Genomic DNA, 27,391 nt, shown 5'->3' on the forward strand with positions numbered 1-27,391 from the left:
TCCCTGGTGGCGCAGTGGTTGAGAGTCTGCCTGCCGATGCAGGGGACACGGGTTCGTGCCCCGGTCCAGGAAGATCCCACGTGCCGCGGAGCGGCTGAGCCCATGAGACATGGCCTCTGAGCCTGCATGTCCACAACAGTAAGAGGCCTGCGTACCGCAAAAAAAAAAAAAACAAAAACGTGCCTTGATACCTCCCTGTGCACCAGCCACGTGGGGCTCATTCATAACACAGCTCCTTAAAAAAGTCTCAAGACACTGCCACATGTTTCCTGGGAGGGGGGACCAAAAGTGTCCCCAGCTGAGAACCACCGCTGTAGAAGGTTTACAAAGGCATAGGAATGCCAGACCGCTGGAGTGGATTTATCACATAAGATCTGCTCACCCAAACCCCCTATGTGCCCTGGGAGGGCTCAGAGGACACTTCCTTTGCCAGAGGTTTAAGAAACGTATTGGTGAGGGGAGCGTTAGCAGTCTTGGAATGCTCTGTAGCTACTCTTCTCTGCAGGCCAGGAATGAGAGAGGGAAATTATGTCGTCATAATGGGCTCCCTAAATTCAGTGAGGCTAATGGGATCGTGGGGCATCATTGGTCAAGTGGAAACACTTCATTGGCAGAGATAAAGTGAGCGTGTTTTTCACAATGAACAGCAAAATGAAAGGGATCATTAGAATGGTTTGGTACACAGAGATTTTTTACATTTGCTCATGTGCTATCTCTAGGGCTGAAATAAATGGGAAGTCTACTAATACCCTGCTTGATTTGAATCCGGAGAAAAGCTCTAGGTCTGATGAACATGTCTGACCTGAATCAACATGAGAGTTGTGGTCCCTCAGCCAATTCCATACCATGAGTCAGTTCCCATCCCAGAGCACCTTGAATGAAGGGCAGGCCGGGCCCCCTTGAGGGAGGATATACCCTGGCATACCACCGATACCATAAATCATCCCTAGACTTCTTCAACATGACTTCCAGCCACACTTTATGGAGGTTGTGCATTAGGTAAGTGGAAATCACCAGAAGATGAAGGAAGCACTAGACACTAGAGCTGACATTAACTCCTGGACCCCCAAATGGCATTGTGGTTTACTGGTTAGTACAGGGACTTATAAGTGACAAATAATTAAGGGGTGTTTTTGCTTGGGTCCATCCACATGAGCTGGTCTAAATGGATCCCTGCACTCATCCTCTGGTTATTTACCAAGTTCCAGAATGCAGAGTTGCAATTGGAATAACCAGCTGGCAGAATCCTCACCTTGGTTCTCTAGCCCATGGTACAAGGGCAATTTTGATAAGAAAGGGCAAGTGAACATGATAACTGTCTTGTACGTACTAAAACAGACAACCAAAAGCAGTATTATATTACTGGAAGGACTGAAGAGATTAGTGCCACTAGCAGTATCCTGAAAGCTGCAGGGGTCATGATTTCCATCATATTCCCATTCAGTTCACTCATTTGACCTGTGCAGAAGACAGGTGAATCTTGAAGAATGACATGGGATTATTGTAAACTTAACTAGGAGTTAATGCCATTTGCAGCTCCAGATGTGGCTTTATTGCTAGAGAACGCATCTGCTGGCACCTCATATGCAGCTACTGAACTGACGTGCTCTTTTTTCTCTATACCTATAGCAAATATCATCCATTGAAGTTCAGTTTCATCTGGTAGGGCTATCAACACATTTTTATTGACCCAGCTCCGGGCTGCATCACTGTCCAATCTTGTTTCACAGTGTAGTCCAAGGATTGGCAAACTACAATCCATGGGTCAAATCTGGCTGCCACTTGTTTCTGTAAATAAGATTTTATTGGAACAACCATGACCACTCTTATATATTGCCTACGGGTGCTTTCGTGCTAAAATGGCAGAGTTGAGTAGTTGTGACCGAGATTGGTCTGCAAAGCCTAAACCATTTGCTGCGTGGGTCTTTACCAAAATAATTTTATGATCCCTGATAATGTCTGTGTTGCTTGTACCTGGTAATGTAGGCAGTGTCTGTGACAGGTAGGGATGCTGCATGGAGATCACAACACAAGTATTTAGGATTTGGGGAGCAGAGCTATGTCATCCTCTGCATGTGACATTACTCCTTCTGTGAAAGCAGCTTCTGGCTTTATTGGTCCCTAGTGAAAACTAAATACATGGCCATGAGTCAGAAAGTTATGCAGTGAAGTCATAAATTTGGGCATACCAGCAGCACTTCATCATCTAGTGGAAGTGATACGTATGAGACTGGGCTCAGAGTCACAAGTGAGTTGCACAAGCAAGTGGCTCAAATTCCCAGAGCTCCAGTTCCTTCTACAGCGACTCCCATCTCACAGCCCATGCCTGTGACCTCATGAGGAGTTCTGTGTGATCAGTTGAATGAGGAGGAAGATTTGGGTGCTGTTCTCCAAAGGAGACTCCCCAACCCTGCTGGGGATTTGATTACATGAGACCGCTCCCATCATGGAAGGGACAGCACTTTCTTTTCAGTGGAAAAACCAGTTGCTGTAGATATGGAACTGCCTTTCCTCTTCCAGCGCTTCTGATAAAAGTACCATCTGTGGACCTTACAGAATACTTTATTCTCTGTCATTGTATTCCATCCATCATTGCTTGTGACCCGGGAAGTCATTTTACAAAAACGAATTGTGGCAATTGGGCTTGTGTTCACAGAATTCACCGATCTCGTACCATGCTTCTGCTTAGATATGCCTGCATTCTCAGAATTCCGACAAGCTCTGATTTCTCCTTCCACATTTGTGTATGGTCTAATTCCTATTTTAAATTTCCCTTATCTCTAAAATCATAGTGACGTGGCTTTCCTAAGTGAACCCTGACTGGTATTGAACCCTGTAGTGTAAATGCCTGACATTAAGCTTTTGATTGCCAAGACATCCATTTAAAAAGACATCTATTGTTTTCTGTTTTTTAATTGAAGTATAGTTGATATACAATGTTGTGTTAGTTTCTGGTGTACAGCAAGGTTATTCAGTTATATATATATATCATTTCTCATATTCTTTTCCATTATAGTTTATTACAAGGTAAATATATTTCCCTGTGCTATAAAGTAGGACCTTGTTTATTTCTTTTATATATGGTAGTTTGTTAATCCCAAACTCTTAATTTATCCCTCCCCCCCTTTCCCCTTTGGTAACTGTAAGTTTGTTCTCTGTGTCTGTTTCTGTTTTGTAAATAGGTTCATTTGTATCATTTTTTTAGAGACCACATATAAGTGATATCTTGTGATATTTGTCTTTCTCTTTTTGACTTACTCCACTTAATATGATAATCTGTATGTCCATCCATGTTGCTGCAAATGGCATTATTTCGTTGTTTTTTATGGCTGAGTAGTATTCCATTGTGTATATGTGTGTGTGTGTGTGTGTGTATATATATATATATATATATATATCTCACATCTTTTTTTTTTTTTTTTTTGCGGTACACGGGCCTCTTACTGTTGTGGCCTCTCCCGTTGCAGAGCACAGGCTCCAGACGCGCAGGCTCAGCAGCCATGGCTCACGGGCCCAGCCGCTCCGCGGCACGTGGGATCTTCCCGGACCAGGACACAAACCCGTGTCGCCTGCATCGGCAGGCAGACTCTCAACCACTGCGCCACCAGGGAAGCCCTATCACATCTTTTTTTATCCATTCATCTGTTGATGGACATTTAGATTGCTTCCATGTCTTGGCTACTGTAAATAGTGCTGTGAACGATGGGGTGCATGTATCTTTTTTTTTTTTTTTTTTAACATCTTTATTGGGGTATAATTGCTTTACAATGGTGTGTTAGTTTCTGCTTTATAACCATGTATCTTTTTGAATTAGAGTTTTCTCTGATATATGCCCAGGAGTGGGATTGCTAGATTGTATGGTAACTCTATTTTTAGGTTTTTTAAGGGACCTCCATACTGTTTTACACAGTGGCTGCACCAATGTACATTCCCACCAACAGTGTAGGAGAGTTGCCCTTTCCTCCACACCCTCTCCAACATTTATTATTTGTAGACTTTTTGATGATGGCCATTCTGACCGGTGTGAGGTGATACCTCATTGTAGTTTTCATTTGCATTTCTCTAATAATTAGTGATGTTGAACATCTTTTCATGGGCCTATTGGCCATCTGTATTTCTTCTTTGGAGAAGTGTCTATTTAGGTCTTCTGCCTATGCTTTGATTGAGTTGTTTTGGTTTTTTTTTTTCTTTTTCTTTTTTTTTTGTTATTGAGTTGTATGAGCTGTTTGTATATTTTTGAAATTAAGCCCTTTTCGGTTGCATTATTTGCAGATATTTTCTCCCAGTCTGTAGGTTGTCTTTTCATTTTGTTTATGGTTTCCTCTTCTGTGCAAAAGCTTATAAGGTTGATTAAGGTCCCATTTGTTTATTTTTTTCTTTTATTTCTATTGCCTTGGGGGACTGACCTAAGAGAATATTGCTATGATTTATGAAAAGACATCCATTTTGTATAAACATATTGCCGCTGTATGACACAGCTGCTAGCAAAGCAACCAGATAAGGATAACCACTAGTGGATAACCACTAGGCCACCCACACCCATGAAGTTCCCATTTCAGAAGCCCTGGCAATCTAGATACCTGACCACTTGAGAGAGAGCCTGCCTCCACTCTCCCACACCTTAATTCTCACTCTTATGTTTCACAATAATGACTGAACCTGCGTGAAACCCCACACACCCCACCCCTGAAGCCTAATAAAGGCAGGGCCCCAGGGCCGAGCTCTCTCTACCAAGTAGGAATTCTGAGAATCCAGGCATATCCAGCTACCGAAGTGGAACTTTTAACGGGAACATGGTATAAGATCAGTGACTTCTGCATGCCCAAAGGCCACACAGCAAGGTAGAAAGTAGAGAGTATCTGTGAGTAATAGATCTTGTTTTTCAAAGTTCTCTAATGTTTTTTTAAATTTATTTATTTTATTTATTTTATTTTTGGCTGCATTGGGTCTTTGTTGCTGGGCATGGGCTTTCTCTAGCTGCGGCGAGCAGGGCTACTCTTTGTTGCAGTGCGCAGGCTTCTCATCGCGGTGGCTTCTCTTGTTGTGGAGCACAGGCTCTAGGCACATGGGCTTCAGTAGTTGTGGCTCGCAGGCTCAGTAGTTGTGGTGCACGGGCTTAGTTGCTCCGTGGCACGTGGGATATTCCTGGACCAGGGTTCAAACCCGTGTCCCCTGCATTGGCAGGCGGATTCTTCACCACTGCACCACCAGGGAAGCCCAATGATTTCCCTAATGGTTTTTTGCTGAAGTGTGTCTTGTGATAATAATAAGAACCATAAAGGCTGGCCCAGCCACAACACTGGCCCCAGTGGGCGAAATGTCTGTGGGGCTCTGTGTGAGTAATTCGGAGCCCAGATGAGTGCCTCAGGCATTTGTAGCTAAGAGCATTACCATCAGTAGGCTGTGGCTTACAGGATCTTAGTTCCCCAACCAGGGATCAAACCCGGGCCCGCTGCAGAGGAAGCACAGAGTCCTAACCACTGGACTGCCAGGGAATGCTCCTGATTTTCATTCTTGGAGGTAAAAATTTCAACATTTTATCACTAGGTATTATGTGTAATTTTTGTGTAATTTTATTTTAGTTTTAAATGTGATCGTTCTAGGAATTTATAACCATTTCACATACTTCAAATTTATCATTATAATATTCCTCAAAATGTTCTGTTAAAATCTTTAGTGATGTTCCCTTTTTAACTTCTGAAATTGGTAATAATGCCATTTCTGTCTTCTTTTTCTTGATCACTGTTACTGGACTTTGTCAATTTTATTGTTTTAGTCACAGAATGTTCTTTTGGCCATTTTTTAAAAAAATCCACTTATTTTGTTTTCTATTTCATGAATCTCATTTCCTTCCATATACTTACTGTATTTTTTTGTCATTTGTTTATTAAATTCCCGAGGGGGATGTTTTAATTTTCAGATTCAGCTTCTCTTCTGTTTTAGTATATGCTTTTAAAGTTCCACATTTCTTCCTAAATATGTATTGAAAACTCCCATTCTAACTGAGAATTTTGCTTTTTTCCTTGTGGTTCTGTCAATTTTGCTTTTTCAAGTTTGCTTTTACATTATGTGAAGCTGTTATTCATGATAATTTGAAACTTATTGTTTCTTTGTATATCTTATAATGCTTTTTTCTTCAAGGACTACTTTGTCCAATATTAATATGTTTTTAAATTATAGAAATAATTTGAAGCCTATGATGATGCTCTCTCCCCGAGAGAGTTTTCATTTGTTTCCTTTAGATGCTTGAAGATACTAACAAAAAAGCTTCACTCTAATCCAATTTCAAGTAATTGAGGTAATTTGGAGTTTGGTTTCAGTCTCCCCCAAAGGCGATCCATTACCCTTTTATCCTTATTCCTATAGGCAGCTCTTTAAGGTTTTATTACGGACTCCTCTTCTCCCTACCCTGACCTCCTCTCAAGCCCCTTGACCATGGCTAAAGTGATGCTTAGCTTTCAATAACAGAATGGGTAGGAGCCACCAAGAAAGACAGTAGCAGCGCCAAATTGGACAACTTTGCCAAACTCCGCGCTGGCATTTCTTGTTGTAAGGCGTGAGGGGCAGCAATTGCGGTTTTTTTAATGGTGACACAGATGTATATTTTGATAACAGCAATTACAGGCTCAGTATTGTAAGGAGCATGGCAGGCCGCTGCCGGCTTGTAATACAGAGAGAACTGAATTAAAGCAATTTTATAACAACAACAACAAAAAATAGCTCTTAAAATTCCTCTAGCCTGACTGTTTCAGGAACCCTCTACAACAACTCAACTCAGTGCCTAGAAGCTCAGGGTACTAGGAAGTACTTCCTCTTTAGAGGGCGGGACCGTGGCCGCAGTTTCTCTCGGGCATTCTGGGAGGTGTAGTCTGAGGTCCGTGCAGCCCAGAGCACTTCCGCTTCTGGACGGCAGGGCTAGGGAATTCTGGGAAGTGGTCAACGGGCTCCCTCTAGTGGGAAGGCGACGCTTTCGCTGTAGGAGGGCTGGGCTGCTGCCCACCTTCCCCTCAGGTAAATGGGTCTACAATCCCCGGGGCCCCTCCAAGCCTGGGCGGGGAGCCAGCGAGGCCCTGGCCCTCGTCCACGGGGAGAGTAAGAGAAGCTGCTGCCGGCTACAGAGTATGGGATTGGAGGAAGTTTGTGTTCCCCACCGTTGAGCCTCCCGTGTGTTGGGGGCAGCCCAAGTCGCTCGTCGCCTGGTTTGAAGGTCTCCCGTCACTCCAACTGGCTTCCCTCTCCTACCAGTCAGCTCTGCCACTTCCTAGCGGTATAACATTATGTGAGTTACTTAATCTGTCTTGGCCTCATCCTCATCACTAGTGTCATTAATCATTGGTAAGTCCCTTATCATTTTATACAAATTAACTTCATTAAATGACCGCAACAGCCCTATGAGGTAGGTAAAGCTATTAGGCTTTTTTTCTTTTTTTTTAACAGATAAGGAAACGGAGGTATTTTTGGGGGGAAATAAAGCACCCGCCTAACACACAAAGTCCTCTCTACACAGTGTCGAAAAGAAAGCAATTTTATTACTGAATAAACATTTCCAGAGTACAGTGTTGTAGATAATCTGTGGAAATAGATTACAGAGGAAGAAATTTAACGCTATTTATACAGTCAAGCAATTACGTGCTAGTCTATTTTTGACGACTTGGTACATACATTCTCAAGATTAACGGTATCTTATTTTCCTATAAGAGGAAGTGACTGCCCCCATTTACTGCAAATTCTTTGATAAATTCATCTTAAATTTACTTGGGAATGTTTTGTTAATTGACTTTCTCTGAAGGAATAATAAAATATATCTGATCTCCCCTGCTAGCAGATTTACAACTCACTGAAAGGCACCTTTGTTACACTCCCACAGTGACTGGGACGCTGGGTTATTTTCTAAGATGTTTACATTCTAAAGGGAAAAACCCCAGGACTTTGAAAAACGATTCTGGGTTGTAAACTTGGTAAGAGGCTTCCTTAGCCTCTAACAAGATTTTCATGCATATGGAAAAGTTAAAGAAAGGATCCAAAAGCCCTGGGTTTTTTATGGAGTTGCTCTAAGAAAAAGGACAGGAAAAACAGACCCTTTGGACAAGGAAAAATTCTTTTTTTAAAAAAATTTACTCTTGTGATTTTATCTTATTTGCCCAAGACTTAATAGCTAGTAAGAGGCAGAACTACCATTTGAACCCGAGGAGTTGAAGTCTCAAATCTGGGTTTTTAATATCTATGCTGTACTTTTGTACTTTTTTTAAAAAAAAATCATCAGAAATAGTCATGTGAATGGTTTAAAGAAGTCTTTTTTTCTATCATGTTTGGAAGTGGTTTGGGGCTTTGTAATTTATATCCTCATTATAAAAGGAATGTATGCCCACTATAGAGAGATTAGGAAATACAGAACTGTAAAAAGGAGAGAAACGAAATTACCCATAATCTCAAGGTTTAGAGATAACACTGTTAACATTTTTAATGCATTTTGCATTGGAGCTGTACTACTCATGGTATTTCTTCCTAAATCTTTATTAAGGAAAGGCCCAAACATACACAAAACAGAGAAAATAATGTAATGAAACCTGCCCACCACCCCATCAGTCGTCTGCAACCCTTGTCAAAGTTTTCCCTATCTAATTGTGTCCATTCCCCTTCACACACAAAATACTTTTGGGGAGATTGGGAGGAAGAGAAGATGGAATAATTTAAACTAAAAACAAACCCCAGTCATGGAGTCACTAGAATTGAAAATGCATGAACATAAATTGATTATATATGAAGAGCAAAGGAAAGCAACTGTTAACTTCACGGTTTTCATTCCTGGCAGCCAGGGGGATGGTAGTTATGTAGGTAAGAAAGTTTAAGGACATAGAAACATTGAAAGTTGGAGAGGAATAATTATGAATTTGGTTTCTCTATTTTGAAGTTTGACTTGAACAGTCCAGTCTTCTAAATCTTGGTTTCTGATCTGTTTCTCCCTTTGGCTGTGTGCTACTTTGTTTCAGGGAGAATGTCATATTCTTTAAAGTGTACTTAGCACCAAAGACTGGCAGGGAGAAATTCTTCAGTATTTGTGGCTGGTGTAGCTGCCCAATATCCTGAAACAGAGGCCTGCAGCTCAGTTAGATTTTATTCAAAATTCCTGAAATGGACTTAGGAAACAGTAAAGGAGAAAAATATAAACTTTAGTGATCCTTTGTCTCACTTTCAATGGGTTGCAGTATCTACTAATTTTTTCCACAGCATTCAAAAGTTGATATACATTAATTATTGATAATATTTTAATGATCTAAAGAAAACTTATTTAGAAACCAACTGTCTCTAATTTATGTGTCCTGTGTTTATCATCTGAGAATATTTGCTAACTTGTTGTAGGTGGTCGTGAGCCAGGCAGAGTTTCCAGTGCTTTTACATGTATTTATTACATGTATCTTCCTCACATCAATCCTATTATTATTTCCATTTTACAAATGAAGAAGAAGGGACAGAGTTCACAGAGTAAGTGGCAGAACGAGTATTTTAACCTAGGCAGCCTGAGTCCAAGTCTGTGATCGTGGTTATCATACATAGTTTGTATTAGTCTGCAAGACAAGAACTCACAAGAAGTCTTACTGGAGCAGGGAATATTTAAGCTATGACCTAGAAGTGAAGAGAGCAGCAGTATATGACAAGAAGGAACAGCAGATACAAAAAAGCTTTTTGTAGGAGTACAAGCGATTCACCATGGCTGGACATGTGTGGAAAGCAGATTTGAAGAGGGAAACAAGCATATGGAAGATTCCTGTTTGTGAGGCTGGCCAAAGTATTTGGACCTTCCCTTAAGGGCACTGGATAGACACGCGTGTGAAAAGGATTGAATTTCCATGTTAGGCTACAGCTTTCTGGCATCAGGAAGGAGAAAGAATTGATTGAAGTTAAACATTCTGTTCATGTTGATTATAAAAGATGTGGTTAGTGTAATGGTTACCTCTCAGGCTGTGGTTGTCAAATGCCAAATTTTGAAACCTGGCTCTAGTACTTACTAATTTAGTAACATGGGCAAATTACTTAACTCTCTCTGCCTCTGGCTCTGTTGTAAACTGTAAAATAGAGGAAATAATAGTATTTACCTAAAAAAAGTTGTGAAGATGAAGTGAGATCCCGGAGTCTAAAGAGTTGGGAGTAGTCCCTGGCACACACTAAGTGCTCCATAAGAGATAGCTGCTAAGAATAACAGAAAAAGGAATATATGTTCAGAAATGAGAAATGCAAAAATATATTGTCATGGATATATGGATAGTTTTAGGTATTCCTCTCTTCTCTCCAGTCTCATTTCTTTGAAACATCAATTCTGTCATACTGTTAATGGAAATAATCAACCTATAATAAGAATAGATGAGAGTTTTATTTGAGCCAAACTGAAGACTGTAGCTTGGGAGGCAGCCTCTCAGATAGCTCTGAGAAACTGTTCCAAAGAAGCATAGTTTTCAGCAGTTTTATATCTTGTCAGAACAAAGAACATCAAACATGACAGGAGTATATTCTTTCAAGGTTTCAAAAAAGACATTAGCACTCACATTACGAGTCAGCATGGCCTCAGCTCCAGGGAGCCTTATCATGGAAGGAAAGCTAGCATTGACATCCCAGAGAGGGAGGCATTTTTCTCTCTTCAAAACAGGCATTCTTTACTTCTGGACACTGCACACTTTTTATTTTTATTTTTTTTAAATAATATATTTTTATTATTTATTTATTTATTTATGGCTGCATTGGGTCTTTGTTGCTGTGCGTGGGCTTTCTCTAGTTGCGGCGAGCGGGGGTTACTGTACGTTGCGGTGTGCGGGCTTCTTACTGCGGTGGCTTCTCTTGTTGCGGAGCACGGGCTCTAGGCACTCAGGCTTCAGTAGTTGTGGCGTGCGGGCTCAGTAGTTGTGGCTCGCGGGCTCTAGAGCACAGGCTCAGTAGTTGTGGCACACGGGCTTAGTTGCTCCGCGGCATGTGGGATCTTCCCAGACCAGGGCTCGAACCTATGTCCCCTGCATTGGCAGGTGGATTCTTAACCACTGGCCCACCAGGGAAGTCCTGCACCCTTTTCCTTAATGGTTAAAGCAGATGTATGTTTACTAGGCCACAAAACAGGCTGTTTTAGTTAGCGTAAAGTGTAAAGTTAAATTACGTAAAAGCCAGAATGACTTCCCCATACCTCAGTATGTGCAAATTTCTTCCATCAATATATTTGAACAAACAACAGTCTTTGTAGTGACTATTGTATAAACACCTAATTAACAACAACGTGCTTGTCTTTCAAGTTAAGAAACTCCCTGAGGATTGATTACAATGGCCCTGATTTGAGAAATTGATCACACAGTGCATGCTGAAGCTTGTCTTTTCACTCCATGTGGTGTTGTCCTCAGCAGCCAAGTTCTGAATTATTTGACTGTTCTGTTAACAATAGTGGAAATCGACAATACAATCTGCCCCTGGTGCATTTTTTGGGTCTTACACTCATCTAAAAATCGCCTAAAACTGCATTTTAAGCCTATCATTTCCCTTCTCCCCCCCTTTTTTTCCTCTGGTAGAGGGGGTACAGTTCTATTACACTGATCTGTTTCTTTCAGTCTTTTAAGATTCTGACTCTTCAAATATTTATCATGTTTTGTTTGTCAGTGAGATAAAGCTAAGCTCTACCGGCGTCAGAGAACTGCTTCACACGAAGGGGATCCTGGAAGTCGTTGGCCGAGAACTCCCAGGAGTTTGGGGTGGTTTTGTTTTGTTTTAAAGTTCCGACGGGGAGGACACGGCCCTTCCTCCTCTTTGGGCTCTGGGAAGTGTATTCCCCTGGACTCTATCCGGAAACGAGGGGCTGTGGCGTGTCTCCGGGGCTTCTGGGAAGTGTAGTTCCGAGCGCTGTGTAGTCAGAGGCACTTCCGCTCCGGGAAAGCGAGGCAGCCACCATTTTTCCGATCCGGGAGGTGAGTCGGTACTGCACCCCCAAGACCCCTGCGAGCCTTTTCGGCCTGAGCGTGGGACTAGTCGCTACCTAGCCGACTGTCTTAGGATGGAGAAGTCGCGGCCGCCGGCGGAGGCTGAGAGGTGGAGGGCGCAAGTGCGGCATCCTTCTGTTCTCCTCCCCCGCTTACCAAGCAGAGCTGCTACTTCTATCGGTACAATATATGGCGAGTTGTTGATTATCCGTGCGTCCTACTTTCCTCCTCTGGAAGACAGCGGGAGAGACGGTCACTACTGGGTAGGGTTGTGATTAGAATCGAGTGAGACCATACGTGTCAACAGCTTCGAACGCTGGTGTCACATAACGGGTTGGCTCTTGCTGTTGACGCAGTTCATTTTCTCACGAGCGCCCTTTTGACTGGACGCCCGAGTGAAGGGAGAGAGCGAGGAGCGATGACACGGTCCTTCTGTCAGACATCGGGAGACAGCCCTTCCCGAGCTTTTCCCGAGCTTTTACTGATCTCGTTTTTTAGGAAGCACCGAGTCACCCCGCGCTAGTGCCTGGGGACGTCCCGCGGCAGTGTATCCGGGAGACGGATACAGTCGTGCTCTTCCACCACATCCTTTTCTTCGCCAGTCCTGAATTCGGAAACGGGAGGAAGGACGGACCTCTTGGCCCCTCACAGCATAGCCCCAGGTACACACTACTGAAAGGTCTTTGTTGGTCCGTCATCTGTTTTTAGTTAATCAGGTTTCCTTCACTTAGTAAATTACCGCGAGGAAAAAGATCAGTTGTCTGTTGACTACACCTGAGAATGTTTAATTGCTTGTTAATATGTACATGTGTTTTTCTACCACACGTACATGTGTTTTTAAAATATAAAATGTTTTATTTACTTTAAACTATGTTTTAAAATATTAAAAAAAATTTTATTTAAGTATAGTTGATGTACAATGTTGTGTTAATTTCTGCTGTACAGCAGAGTGACTCAGTTATATTCTTTTTCATATTCGTTTCCATTATGTGTATCACAGGATATTGAATATAGTTTCCTGTGCTATACAGGAGGACCTTGTTGTTTATCCATCCTATATATAATAGTTTGCCTCTGTTAATCCCAAACTCCCAATACTTCCCTCCTTCAGCCCCCTTCCCCTTGGCAACCACAAGTTGTTCTCTATGTCTGTGAGTCTGTTTCTGTTTCGTAGATAAGTTCATGTGTGTTGTGTTTTAGATTTCACATATAAGTGATATCGTATGGTATTTGTCTTTCTGACTTCGCTTAGTATGATAATCTCTAGGTCCATCCATGTTGCTGCAAATGGCATTATTTCATTCTTTTTAATGGCTGAGTAATATTACATTGTATATATATATATACTACATCTTCTTTATCCATTCGTCAGTGGACATTTAGGTTGTTTCCATAAGCTTGGCTATTGTAAATAGTGCTGTTACTAACACTGGGGTGCATGTATCTATTCGAATTATAGTTTTGTCTGGGTATATGCCCAGAAGTGGAATTGCTGGATCATATGGCAACTCTACTTTTAGTTTTTCGAGGAACCTCCATACTGTTTTCCATAGTGGCTGCACTAAATTACATTCCCCCCAACAATGTAAGAGGGTTCCCTCTTCTCCACACCCTCTCCAGCATTTATTATTTGTAGACTTTTTAATGATGGCCATTCTGACCAATGTGAGGTGGTACCTCAATGTAGTTTTGATTTGCATTTCTCTAATTAGCAATGATGAGCATCTTTTCACATGCCTATTGGCCATCTGTATGTCTCCTTTGAAGAAATGTCTATTTGGGTCTTCCACCTCTTTTTCGATTGTGTTGTTTGAGTTGTAAGAGCTGTTTGTATATTTTGGAAATTAAGCCCTTATCAAGTTCTATCATTTGCAAATATTTTCTCCCATTCCATAGGTTCTTTTCATTTTGTTTATGGTTTCCCTTGCTATGCAAAAGCTTATAAACTTGATTAGGTCCCATTTGTTTATTTTTTTCTTTTATTTCTATTGCCTTGGGAAAGTGACCTAGGAAAACATTGGTATGATTTATGTCAGGGAATGTTTTGCCTATGTTCTCTTTTAAAAGAGTTTTATGGTGTCTTGTCTTATATTTAAGTTTTTAATCCATTTTGAGTTTATTTTTGTGTGTTCTAACTTCATTGCTTTATGTAAAATATTTTTAAAATATTTATTTTTAAATCACTATGCTCTACATTTCTTCCTTTTATTCTCTTCTATTATCTTCAGTTTATTCGTTTTATTTACCCTCAACTCATTTGAAAATTGTGTGGTCTTATATTTTAACTTTTAAAAATGATATCTGTCTAAACAATCACTAGATTTAATCAGCATGTACTCTCATTCTGAAAAATATAGGGACTAAATAACCACCTTTTTTTTTTTTTTTTTTCCACTGCAGGCTAGGTTATAGGTTTACTTTTTATTAAAACCACCCTCAAAATTTGTCATATCGTTCTAGGTTATTTTTTCTTTTAACAAAGATATTACCAACATATTTACATGTTTCCTTACCATCAGTTCTTTTAGGATTCATTTCATTATAAATTTTCTTCTTTTTATAAGCAGCTAAAATGTCTTTCTTCCTCTCTCCTATAAATAACCATTTAGTTGAGCATAGAAATCAAGATTCACGTTTTTTTTCTTCATTTTGGAAATATTCATATATTTTAGATCTCCATTCTGCTTCCCTGTTTCTGTCAACCTAATTGTCATTTTTATTAGGTAAATTATATTTTCTTTCTGGGAGCTTTAAGGATTTTTGTTGTTGTTTTTAGTTATTTATCCTTTGCCTTCCTGAGCTTCACTGTCATTTGTTTAGGAGTATATGTATTTTTATTTATACTGTTCAGAATTTCTATATGTGAACTCAGCAGTTATCTCTTGAAATAAAACCTCTCTGTAGTTGCTTCCATTGCCTTCTTACACTCCTATTAGACAAATGTTGGAGCCTCTCAATCTATCTTCCATGTTTCTTGATTTTTATTTTGTCTCTTTTTCTTTTCTATGTGTTTTTCTTTATCTCCATGCACATAGGATGAAAGGCTTTTACCAATAAGCCTTTTCTGGCCTCAGTGAAATAAATTGACCGGAAATGATACTTTTTTAGAAAACTAATACAAGTGTGAGTAAAATATTATTAACTGGGCAACAAATTATTAAGTAAGGAGAAATTTTATGTCAGAATCAGGGCTTTCAGAAAATACAGGTGACTTTCATAGGACAGCAGCCATATACAAAATCTAGATGCCTTTCAGGTCTCTTTTGTTGTTATTGTTAGAAAAGACATTGGCAGATACAGTTTCTGATGCAAAGGATCATCTGCTTTTTTGCAGCTGCAAGAAAAAGGGACTCCTATATTTTTAGAACTTTCCATCTACTCCTTGAATCCTTGGAACAACTCTACGTGGTGGGTATGGTTTACGAGGAGTGGCCAGGTGCATAGCCTATCCTCATTGTGTAGATGACTGAAGAGAGGCACAGAGAGGTTTTTTGTAATACCCCTACATTACATGGATGCGTAGTATCTTTTCCAGGATTTAAACCTAGGACTTTGACTCCAGAACTCTTTGTTTTATTCTTTTCTTTTTTTTTTTTTTTTTCCCCGGTGCGCGGGCCTCTCACTGTTGTGGCCTCTCCCGTTGTGGAGCACAGGCTCTGGACGCTCAGGCTCAGTGGCCATGGCTCACGGGCCCAGCCGCTCCGCGGCATGTGGGATCTTCCCGGACCGGGGCACGAACCCGTGTCCCCTGCATCGGCAGGCGGACTCCCAACCACTGCGCCACCACGGAAGCCCTTTTCTTTTTTTTTTAAACCCACATTGTTGTTACGTTGCGTTTCATTTCCTGCCACCCCCAGGATCAGAGATCTTTTTTTTCTTTAGGTTTTATTTTCATTATTATTCTTTTTTTTTATTGAAGTATAGGTAATTTACAATGTTGTGTTAGTTTTAAGTGTAAAGTGATTCAGTTTTTTATATATATTCTTTTTTAGATCCTTTTCCATGATAGGTTATTATAAAGTACTGGGTATAGTTCCCTGTGCTATACAGTAGATCCTTGTTGTTTATCTGTTTTATATATAGTAGTGTCTATATGTTAATCCCAAACTCCAAATTTATTCCCCCTTCCTCCTCCCTCCCTTTTCCCCACCCACTATCCCCTTTGATAACCATGTTTGTTTTCTGTGTCTGTGAGTCTATTTCTGTTTTGTAAATAAGTTCATTTGTATCATTGTTTTAGATTCCACATATAAGTGATATTATATGATATTTGTCTTTGGCTTACTTCGCTTAGTATGATAATCTCTAAGTCCATCCATGTTGCTGAAAATGGCATTATTTCATTCTTTTTAATAGCTGAGTAATATTCCATTCCATACCACAACTTCTTTATTCATTCATCTGTCGATGGACATTTAGGTTGCTTCCATGTCTTAGCTGTTGTAAATAGTTCTATGAACATTGGGGTGCATGTATCATTTTTTAAAAAATTTTTATTGGAGTATAGTTGCTTTACAGTGTTGTTAGTTTCTGCTGTACAGCAAAGTGAATCAGCCATACGTATACATATGTCCCCTCTTTTTTAGATTTCCTTCCCATTTAGGTCACCACAGGTCACTGAGTAGAGTTTCCTGTGCTGTACAGTAGGTTCTCATTAGTTATCTCTTTTATACATAATAGTGTATATGTGTCAATCTGAATCTCCCAATTCATCCCACCCCCCTCTTCCCCCCTTGGTATCCATAAGTTTGTTCTCAACGTGTGTCTCTATTTCTGATTTGCAAATAAGTTCATCTGTACCGTTTTTCTAGATTCCACATAGAAGTGATACTATACGATATTTGTTTTTCTCTTTCTGACTTACTTCACTCTGTATGACAGTCTGTAGATTTATCCACATCTCTGCCAATGGCACTATTTCATTCCTTTTTATGGTAGAGTAATATTCCATTGTATACATGTACCACATCTTGTTTATCCATTCCTATGTTGATGGACATTTTTTTTTAATATTTATTTATTTATTTGCTTGCATGGGGTCATAGTTGCAGCAGGCGGGCTCCTTAGTTGCGGCTCTAGGGCTTCTTAGTTGCGGCTTGCCGGCTCCTTAGTTGCAGCACACAGGCTCCTTAGTTGTGGCATGCGAACTCTTAGTTGCGGCATGCGTGTGGGATCTAGTTCCCTGACCAGGGATCGAACCTGGGCCCCCTGCATTGGGAGCAGTCTTATCCACTGTGCCACCAGTGAAGTCCCATGTTTTATGTAATTTTTATTGGGCCGTTATTCCTTACTACAAAAATAACTTATGAGCATTGTGCATATGTCTTTTTGAATTAGAGTTTTCTCTGGATATATGCCCAGAAGGGAGATTGCTGGATCCTATGGTAGCTCTGTTTTTAGTTTTTTAAGGAACTTCCATACTGTTGTCCATAGTGGCTGTACCAATTTATATTGGCACCAACAGTGTAGGAGGGTTCCCTTTTCTCCACATTCTCTCCAGCATGTGTTATTTGTAGACTTTAATGATGGCCATTCTGACTGATGTGAGGTGATACCTCATTGTAGTTTTGATTTGCATTTCTCTGATAATTAGCAGTGTTGAGCATCTCTTCATGTGCCTTTTGGCCATTTTGTATGTCTTCTTTGGAGATGCCTATTTAGGTCTTCTGCCCATTTTTTGATTGGGTTGTTTGCTTTTTTGATATTAAGCTGTATGAGCTGTTTGTATATTTTGGAAATTAGTCCCTTCAGTAGCATAATTCGCAAATATTTTCTCCCAGTCCATAGATCGTCTTTTCATTTTTTTTTAATGGTAGGATCAGAAGTCTTTATGGTAGGGATACTGTGTTTGGTTGTGCTGCTTGTTCACTGTCCAGAGGCTGCTGGCTGACAGTCCTGCTAGTAGCTGCAGTCTACTCCAAGCTCTGCTTACCAAGCTGTATGTGAGCACCTCTGCCTGGGAGTACGAGTGCTCATGTGTAATTTCTGCAGAGATCCACATGGGCTCCTGACAGCCCTGGCCTGCATCTCATGGCTTCTTTGTCCTTCCCCAGTTATGCCTTCTCAGGAATCTGACCTTCCCCGGAAGGAGTGGGAGAAAATGACTGAGTTTCAGGTAAGTAAGGCATTGCTTTCTGACTCCTAAGGGATTTTATTTCTCAAAGATTGGACACACCTTTTTTCTCTTCCTTGGAAAGGTTAATGAACACGACACACCTTGCGTACATGTTGTGTGCCAGACTGTGCGTTTTGTTTGGTTTATTTTATCATCTTTATTTCACAAAGCAATCTTTGAAAAATTGTGGAAACTTGGAATAGAGAAAGATAATTTACCCTACTACTCTGTTTACAAACTACCTCTTTTTGCTTTCTCATATTCCTTTTCCCTCAGGCATTCACAGCTATATATTTGTAATATTTGAATTGATGGGACATACTTACAAACATTAGGTAAAGTTTTAATATCTCTAATTCTCATCAAAATTAGTAAAATAAAGTAAGACCCAACTGGAATATGAGTAAAAGAAGGAAAAGGAGCGTCACAATAATGGAAAGTAAATTTATGAAGAAAATAATTTAATAACTAAATGTGTACAAACGTTAATGAAAGCTTTCTATTTATTTATTTCACTTAGATTGTTGAAGATTTTCTTTTTTTAAAAAAACGGAATTATGTCTTATTTGGCCAGTGTAGAGATTCAGGAACATTTGTACTCCCTCATATGAAAGGTGAATTGGGAAAACCTTTTGAGACGGAAATCTGCCATTATGCTTTCAAAAATTTTAAAGTGCAGTTGCTACTTCTTGGTTGAGATCTCTGTGAAAGGATCTTTACAGCAGATGATGATAAGTAAAAATCTGTAACTAATTGTGCTTTATTTGGATTGATTAAAGCTACATCATCAGTTCTAAGGAATACTATACAATGCAGTCACAAAATGGAATGAAAGAGATTTTAATGATACTGCTTGCTTAAATTTATTGAGCACTTCTTATGTGCCAGGCGCCATTGTAAGTGCTTTACACATGTTCATTCGTCTAATCCTTTCAAACACCTTGTGATTGAGACACCATTACAGAGAAGAGGAAATTAAGATAGTGAGAGGTAAAGGAATTTGCCCAGGGTCCTGTCATTAAAACCTTGAAATTTGAACTCACCCTGTGCCTTCACCAGCTGTGCGTGTGGCAGCAGGTGGTTATGGCTTTTGCCTTGAAAGCATAGGTGAGGAGCTGTGTACCTGTCCTGGAGGGTTGCAGAAAGCCTGTGAACTTTGCGAATATTAAAAGCAGAGATAGAGTGGGACAGCGGGGAGGTGACATCACTGTCACTGAGAGGGGCAAGTGTTGGGACTGAAAACTGCCTGGAGTCCCTCCAAATCGGTAACCATTTTTTGGGTTAATCTTTATCCTTCTTCCAATGGAGGTTGTGAGATTGAGGTGACATGTGTTTGATGTCGTAGGAGGCGGTGACCTTCAAGGACGTGGCCGTGACCTTCACCGAGGAGGAGCTGGGGCTGCTGGACTCTGCCCAGAGGAAATTGTACCAGGATGTGATGGTGGAGAACTTCCGGAACCTGGTCTCAGTGGGTGAGGACGGGCACTCTCTGACCCTGAACTTCAAGTCTCTTGAGAGTGTCTGGTCCTCAGCTGTTCAAAGCTTTGGACCTTGTGAAGTGGTTCCTTGACCTTGAAGACACAAGTTTTTCCAATCCATAGGTTTTTCTGGTCCCTCTCTGCTCAGGCAAAATTCCATCCGGGTGATTTTGCCTCCTTGGGGACATTTGGCAATGTCTGGAGACAGTTTTGATTGTCATAGTTGAGGGATGGGTGCTGCTGGCATCTAGTGGCTAGTGGTGCTGTTAAACGTCCTACGATGCACAGGACCACCTCCCCCCACCACACAGAATTAGCCAGTGCAGAATATCGGTAGTGCCTCAGCTGAGAAACCCTGTTTTAGATGATCTATAAACGGGCAGCTTAGCTTCTATACTTTGTCTTTCAGATACTTTGGTGAATCTTGGAGTCAACTTAGTTCATTGTACTGGCATTATTTTTTTTTTTCAGTGAAATAGAATAAAATGGAATAAGAATAGAAACTGTCAGAGTTCCTTATCAAGATCCCCTCACATTGTAGCAAAAACTGTGACCGTTTGCAGTAAGTGGTATGAGAGTGTGGGAAATATGATAAAAACAGACATTGGTTAAATCTAATTTTATCTATATGTAGACATGAACTAGGTTGTGACCTCAATTTGTTTTTCTTTTTTTGATTGAAGTATAGTTGATTTACAATGTTGTGTTAGTTTCAGGTGTACAGCAAAATGATTCAATTATATATATATTCTTTTTCAGATTCTTTTCTCTTATAGGTTGTTACAGAATATTGAGTATAGTTCCCTGAATTCATTTCTTATTACAGTTTGTGATCACTTGAGGGTTATAGAACTTGGACAAAGATCTATTTAAGCTATGTGTTCATCTTAAATATATATATCTGCCTTTTCATAGGACATCTTCCCTTCAAGCCAGATATGGTGTCCCAGTTGGAGACAGAAGAAAAGATTTGGATGATGGAGAGAGAAACCCAAAGAAACGGGCATTCCAGTGAGAACCGCAAAGCTATTATTTCAGGTACTAGCTAATCTTCTCTCCATGTCCGTGATGACCGCTCTTGTCCACGTGCTGTCATCTCTTGCCTGGACTGTGACAGCTTCCTCCAAACTGGTCTCCATGCTTCTGCTCTTGCACTCCTGTAACCTCTTCTCCACATGGTAGCCAGACTGGTTCTTTAGAAAGCAAGTAAGATCATACCATTCCTCTGTCCAAAACCCTCCCAAGGCCTCCCCTTTCACTCTGAGTCCTTACAGTGGATTGCAGGGCCCTACCTGATCTGGCCTCCTCACTGAGTTCCTCTTTGATCACCCATCCTTTTACCCTTTCTTAGATCATTCATATCATCCTGGCCCCTTTGGAGTGTTTTCTTGTTTCCCAACCTTCGACTAGCTCTCTGCCTCAGTGTAGAGGCCCGCAGCCACTCCCTTACTCACTCAGGTCTTTTCTCAAATTTCATCTCATCAGACAGACCTTGTGTGTCTGCCCCATTTACAGTGCCATTCTCTCTCCATTCTCCGTGCCCTCACCCTACCTTATTTTGTATCGAAGCACTGATAACCTCCTGACCTCGTAACTTGTCTTTATTTACTTGTTCCTCATCCGTCTCCCCTTGAAAGTAGGAATTCGGGCAATTGTATTTCCTGTCTCTACCCAAAGCCTCCGATGAGCCTTCTGCATAGTAGATGCTCAGTACGTAATTGTTGAATGAAGATATTACTTTAAAAATTACTATTTTGGGGCTTCCCTCATGGCACAGTGGTTGAGAATCCACCTGCCAATGCAGGGGACGCGGGTTCATGCCCCGGTCCGGGAAGATCCCACATGCCGCAGAGCGGCTGGGCCCGTGAGCCATGGCCGCTGAGCCTGCGTGTCCGGAGCCTGTGCTCCGCGACGGGAGAGGCCACAACAGTGAGAGGCCCACGTACCGAAAAAAAAAAAAAAAAATCCTATTCTTTTGAGTAAAAGTGAGGAAGCTCTCCTCACAGCTCTTCCTGACCTATGACCCCAGCCTTCTTCATCTGTGAAGACCACCTCATCCTCTGGATCCCCAGCCATTGTTTCACTTTTCTCCCCAGCCTTTCAAGGCCCTCTGTTCTCCTGCCTTTGCTCAGATCCTCACTGTTTACTTCACTGTTTGACCTCCTCTTCCTTTCTCTCCCCTTCCTTCCCTTCTCTTTAATTTGCATATTCGTCAGTTCTACCCATTTAAAAACATCAGATATTCCTAGGGAATGTAACTGTATATACTCTCCCTCTGCCTGAAAAACGAAGGAGAGAAGCTTATCTGCAAACATGATAGATTAGGCCCTGACTTCTGAGAGTGGTTAATGGATATAACCATCTGCATTTGTCCATCTCCCTTCTCATGTCTACATGTTGCTTCACGTTTGATGCATTCAGGAATATTACTGGAAATGGTCTCATTCTCTTTTTCTTTTTCTTTTTTTTAATTGAAGTGTAGATGATTTACAGTGATGTGTTAGTTTCACTGGGGTTCATTTCAGGAATCATGATCCTACGTATTGTTACACTTCAGTTTTGTGTCATAGACCAAGTCTTTTTTTAACAAATCTGGTAGCATTTTCTGCCACCCTTTCTCAAAGGTTTTTTTGACCTCTTCAGCATCCGCATGTTTCAGGATTTTGCAACCATGCTTCAAGTACAAATACTACCTAAAATGTTCTTTATAGGTCACTGGCGTGCAAAATAAAGAGCTTGTTTTTGTAGGGATTCTTTTTTTTTTTTAATGTATTTATTTATTTTTGGCCGCATTGGGTCTTCGTTGCTGCGCATGGGCTTTCTCTAGTTGCGGCGAGTGGGGGCTACTCTTTGTTGCGGTGCACAGGCTTCTCATCGCCGTAGCTTCTCCTGTTGCGGAGCACAGGCTTTAGAGGCATGGGCTTCAGTAGTTGTGGCATGTGGGCTCAGTAGTTGTGGCTCACAGGCTCTAGAGCGCAGGCTCAGTAGTTGTGGCACACAGGCTTAGTTGCTCCGAGGCATGTGGGATCTTCCCGGACCACGGCTCGAATCCATGTCCCCTGCATTGGCAGGTGGATTCTTAACCACTGCGCCACCAGGGAAGTCCCGCGTTCCCTTTTTTTACGGACCCTTGTGACTTCTTTGGGCTCATCTCAAGATCCTTAATTTAATCAGATCTGAAGTCCCTTTTGCTGTGTACATTAACGTGTTCGCAGGTTCCAGGGATTAGGGCATGGACATCTTTAGGATGTTCAGTTAGCCTACCATACCCTGAAATGTGCACATACCTGTTGGGACTTGTTCAGTTTATATTATTTGAATGTAACTTTCTATTTAAGCAAATTAATCATTCAGGACTTGGCACCACTTTAAACATTTTAAGCCAGTGGCTTCCATACGTTTTTAACTATGACTCTCAATAAGAAATATTTTACATCCCGACCAAGTATAAATGTAACATACGTGCATATTTATGTGTATGTCTACAGCTGAAACAAGCATTTTATATAGTGTTATCCTTACTGCTTGTGATATGCTTTTCATATTTTTATTATTTATTTCCACATAATTTCTTTTATTGTTTTAAATTTAATTTTTATTTTATATTGGGTATAGTTGATTTACAATGTTGTGTTAGTTTCATGTGTACAGCAAAGTGGTTCAGTTATACATACACACATATCTATTCTTTTTCAGATTCTTTTCCCATATAGGTTATTACAGAATATTGAGGGGTTTTTTTTCCCCTCCTTGGCCGCACCATGCAGCTTGTGGGATCTTAGTTCCCCAACTAGGGATTGAACCCGGCCCTGGCAGTGAAAGTGCTGAGTCCTAATCACTGGACCACCAGGGAATTCCCACTTCTTTTTCTTTGAAGTGTCACAATGTATGGAATGGATTTCACAGTTCACGAGTATATGCCAGCAATTTGAGAAATTCTGTTACAGTGGGGATGAAACAATGAAGAAATCAAAGTGCTTGTTTTCCTCATGATTGTTACATCCTAGTTCTTCTAAATGGGCAGGAAAAAATTAAGAAGTACATAGTAAATCAAATAATAAGTGCCATGGGGGAAAAGAAAGCAGAGTAAGGCAGATGGGAAGAGTGGAAGGTGTGTTGGGGTGGGAGGAATTATCTTATACTGGGTGATAGGAAGGCCTCACCCAGTTGAGTGACATTTGAGCAGAGAGACCCGAAGGGAATGAGAGAAAAAGCAAGGTTCGCAGCTTCCTGGGCAAAAGCTTTCCAAGCTGAACATAACTCTCCCTCTCCTCCATTCAGGGTTGCCTTTGAGAATGTGTTCTCTTTCTTCTCCTCCCAGGTTCTTTCTCAGCTGTCCAAGGTTAGTTTTCCCTTTCCCCCTTCTTTTTACAGAGACCAGAATCACTCCCAGGCTTAGAAAAATGAATGTTATTATCCCAGCCGCTTCCCAAATTTACTCTTAGAAGATCATATCTACCAGGACCTAAAGTACTGTTTAATGTCTACAGTCTGTGCTTTCCTAACCTAATTCAGTAGAAGCCCACTTGTCATAAGCCTGCTAAGGAACAAGTGATTAGGCTTTTAATTGACGTTGCTGTAGGTTGGAAGGTGGGTTGTCTTTGTTGCCCTGCAGCCATCCGATTTCAAACCTACAGCTCTTCTATTAAACCGTTAGACCTGTGGTTCTAAATAGGTCACATTTACAGAAAAGTCTCTTGACCCTGTTCTTCGCTTCCACTTACACGAAAAAGCATAACAAAAGGATAAGTGGTGTGGTACAGACATGACCCTTTCCCTGGTTTTTTTAAGGCCTTATCCCTGAGTGTGAAATCCCGATGTTTCTGAACAAAGCATTTACTTGTCCTCACCTCTGAATATCGCTTTTTCTTTTAGGCAGCAAGAATCCCGATGAGGTGGAGACTCTTGGAAAAGTCGCATTAAAATACCTTTCATGTGAAGAGCCGTCTTGCTGGCAAATCTGGAAACAGGTCGCAAGTGATTCAACGTGCTGTCTTCAGAGGAGGACTTCCCATTTCCTACAAGGTGATTCTCTTCAGGTTTCTGAAAATGAGAACCATATGATGAACCACAAAGGCGATAGTTCCAGTTACCTTGAAAATCAAGAGTTTTTGATTTCGAGAACCCAGGATTCCTGTGGGAATATGTATGTGAGTGAGTCAGGGAATCAGAGTAGAGGTAAGCAAATGAACGGGAAAAACAACCCATGTATATGTGAAGCCTTCATGAAGAAATCACCCCTGAGTGATCCTGTTACAACTGACACAGAACAGAAACCCTGCAAAGGAGACACACTGTATCCCTGTAGAGAGTGTGGGAGAAGCTTCAGTGATAGCGAAGTGCTCCCAATTCATCCGAGGGTTCACCTGGGAGAGAAATGCTCCCATCTGCAAAGTCATCAAAGAATTCACCCGCGAGGAAAAGTCGATAAATGTCGTGAATCCGGCGATGGTTTCAATAGGAACTCCTTTCATCCCCGTCAATCTAATCACATGGGAGAGAAGTCCTATAGGTGTGACAGTTGTGGCAAGGGATTCAGTAGCAGCACAGGCCTTATCATCCACTATAGGACACACACGGGGGAGAAGCCTTACAAATGCGAGGAGTGTGGTAAATGCTTTAGCCAAAGTTCAAATTTTCAGTGCCATCAGAGAGTCCACACCGAAGAGAAACCGTACAAGTGCGACGAGTGCGGGAAGGGCTTCGGCTGGAGCGTTAACCTTCGTGTTCACCAGAGGGTCCACAGGGGTGAGAAACCCTATAAGTGTGAGGAGTGTGGGAAGGGCTTCACACAGGCCGCGCATTATCACATACATCAGAGGGTCCACACTGGGGAGAAACCCTACAAATGCGATGTCTGCGGCAAGGGGTTCAGTCACAATTCCCCTTTGATATGCCACCGGAGGGTCCACACTGGAGAGAAACCGTACAGATGTGAGGCGTGCGGGAAGGGCTTCACCCGTAACACAGATCTTCACATCCACTTCCGTGTCCACACGGGAGAGAAACCCTACAAATGCAAGGAGTGTGGGAAGGGCTTCAGTCAGGCTTCCAATCTTCAAGTCCACCAGAACGTCCACACCGGGGAGAAACGATTCAAATGCGAGACGTGTGGGAAGGGCTTCAGTCAGTCGTCAAAGCTGCAGACCCACCAGAGAGTCCACACAGGGGAAAAGCCCTACAGATGCGACATGTGCGGTAAGGACTTCAGTTACAGTTCAAATCTTAAACTGCACCAAGTCATTCACACTGGAGAAAAACCGTATAAATGTGAGGAGTGTGGGAAGGGCTTCAGTTGGAGATCAAACCTTCATGCTCATCAGAGAGTCCACTCAGGAGAGAAACCCTACAAATGTGAGGCGTGTGATAAGAGCTTCAGTCAGGCCATAGATTTCCGGGTCCATCAGAGAGTCCACACGGGCGAGAAACCCTACAAGTGTGGTGTCTGTGGGAAGGGCTTCAGCCAGTCCTCTGGTCTTCAGTCCCATCAGAGGGTCCACACTGGGGAGAAGCCCTACAGATGCAACATGTGTGGAAAGGGCTTTCGTTACAGTTCACAGTTTATATACCACCAGAGGGGCCACACTGGTGAAAAGCCTTACAAATGTGAGGAGTGTGGGAAGGCCTTCGGGCGGAGCCTGAATCTTCGCCATCACCAGAGGGTCCACACAGGAGAGAAACCCCACAAGTGTGAGGAGTGTGGGAAGGCCTTCAGTCTCCCCTCCAATCTTAGAGTCCATCTGAGTGTTCACGCTCGGGAGAAACTGTTTAAATGTGAGGAGTGTGGGAAGGGCTTCAGTCAGAGTTCTCGGCTTCATGCCCACCAGAGGGTCCACACAGGAGAAAAACCATACAAGTGTGACATATGTGGTAAGGACTTCAGTCACCGTTCACGGCTTACATACCATCAGAAAGTCCACACTGGCAAGAGTCTTTAAAAGTGAGAAGTCTGTTAGACATCAGTCAGTATGCACATCTTTAAGGTTTTGGAGAGTCCACGCTGCTGATAAACTCTATGAAGTATTGAGAGTGGAAAGGGATTCCTTCAGATGGAATCTTCCCAGCAAATCCATTAAAATGGTGACATAGAACCATACGTAGTAACGGGAGAAATAGGTTGTAACCCTCTTGGTAAGATCCACATGATATAAATGATCTCTCAAAGTGAATATATGCCTAAAGACAGTGTGTGAAAAGGATATTTGCCATATACTAACTAGTTTTTTTTTTTTGAGGAGGGATGTCAAGGAGGCCTTTGGGGTTATTTTTCCATCAACTTCCATTTTATACTTGTTTACAGTGACCGTTATTTTTACTAAAGCTGTAAAACTATGAAAAATGAATAAAATTACTAAAAATTTCCTGTAGCCAAGAATTTGTAATATGATTGCTTTATTTCATCTGATACATTGGATTAAAATTAAGGAATAGATCCCCAGAGATGAACCTTTGATCTTCAGAAGTAAATACATATCTGCTGCAAATGTATATAAAGGAATGTTCATTGCATTATTGTTTATAATAGCAAGCATAGAAATAATCAGTTGGGTTGCCAAAGTATTTTATGATTTACTTATCCAGTGCAAATTTTGCTATGGATGTTGGAAGACGTCCAGAATACATTAACCTGGAAAAACACAAAGCATGGAATTTTTGTGTGATCTCATTAAAAAAGAACAAAATATTTATTTTTACTTATCTCTAAATGATGGGATTTTGCTTGACATAAATTTTTACATTTCTTTAAACTTCGTTTTGAAATAATTTAAAACTTTCCAAATATTGTAAAAATTATATAAAATCTCTCATGTACCCTGTACTCAGATTCACCAGTTAACATGTTTGAGTCA

General features: G+C 41.3%; 1 protein-coding gene across 10 annotated transcripts in view; it reads left to right on the top strand.

Moving 5' to 3' along the window:
- The window catches only part of LOC101273534 (zinc finger protein 227), a 99,942-nt gene extending 73,034 nt beyond the window's left edge, over positions 1-26,908 (top strand). For 2 of the 10 annotated variants that reach the window (XM_049703881.1, XM_049703884.1), the window contains exons 6-8: positions 19,409-19,535; positions 20,457-20,579; positions 24,417-26,908. In XM_049703881.1, the coding sequence (XP_049559838.1) occupies positions 19,409-19,535; positions 20,457-20,579; positions 24,417-26,479 (2,313 nt within the window). In that variant the 3' untranslated portion in view covers positions 26,480-26,908. The other 8 variants (XM_049703882.1, XM_049703883.1, XM_033430780.2 and 5 more) reach the window with 7 other exon arrangements.
- The last annotated feature ends 483 nt before the right edge of the window (positions 26,909-27,391 follow it).

This window comes from Orcinus orca, chromosome 20 (assembly GCF_937001465.1).
Source record: "Orcinus orca chromosome 20, mOrcOrc1.1, whole genome shotgun sequence".
Taxonomy (NCBI): Eukaryota; Metazoa; Chordata; class Mammalia; order Artiodactyla; family Delphinidae; genus Orcinus; species Orcinus orca.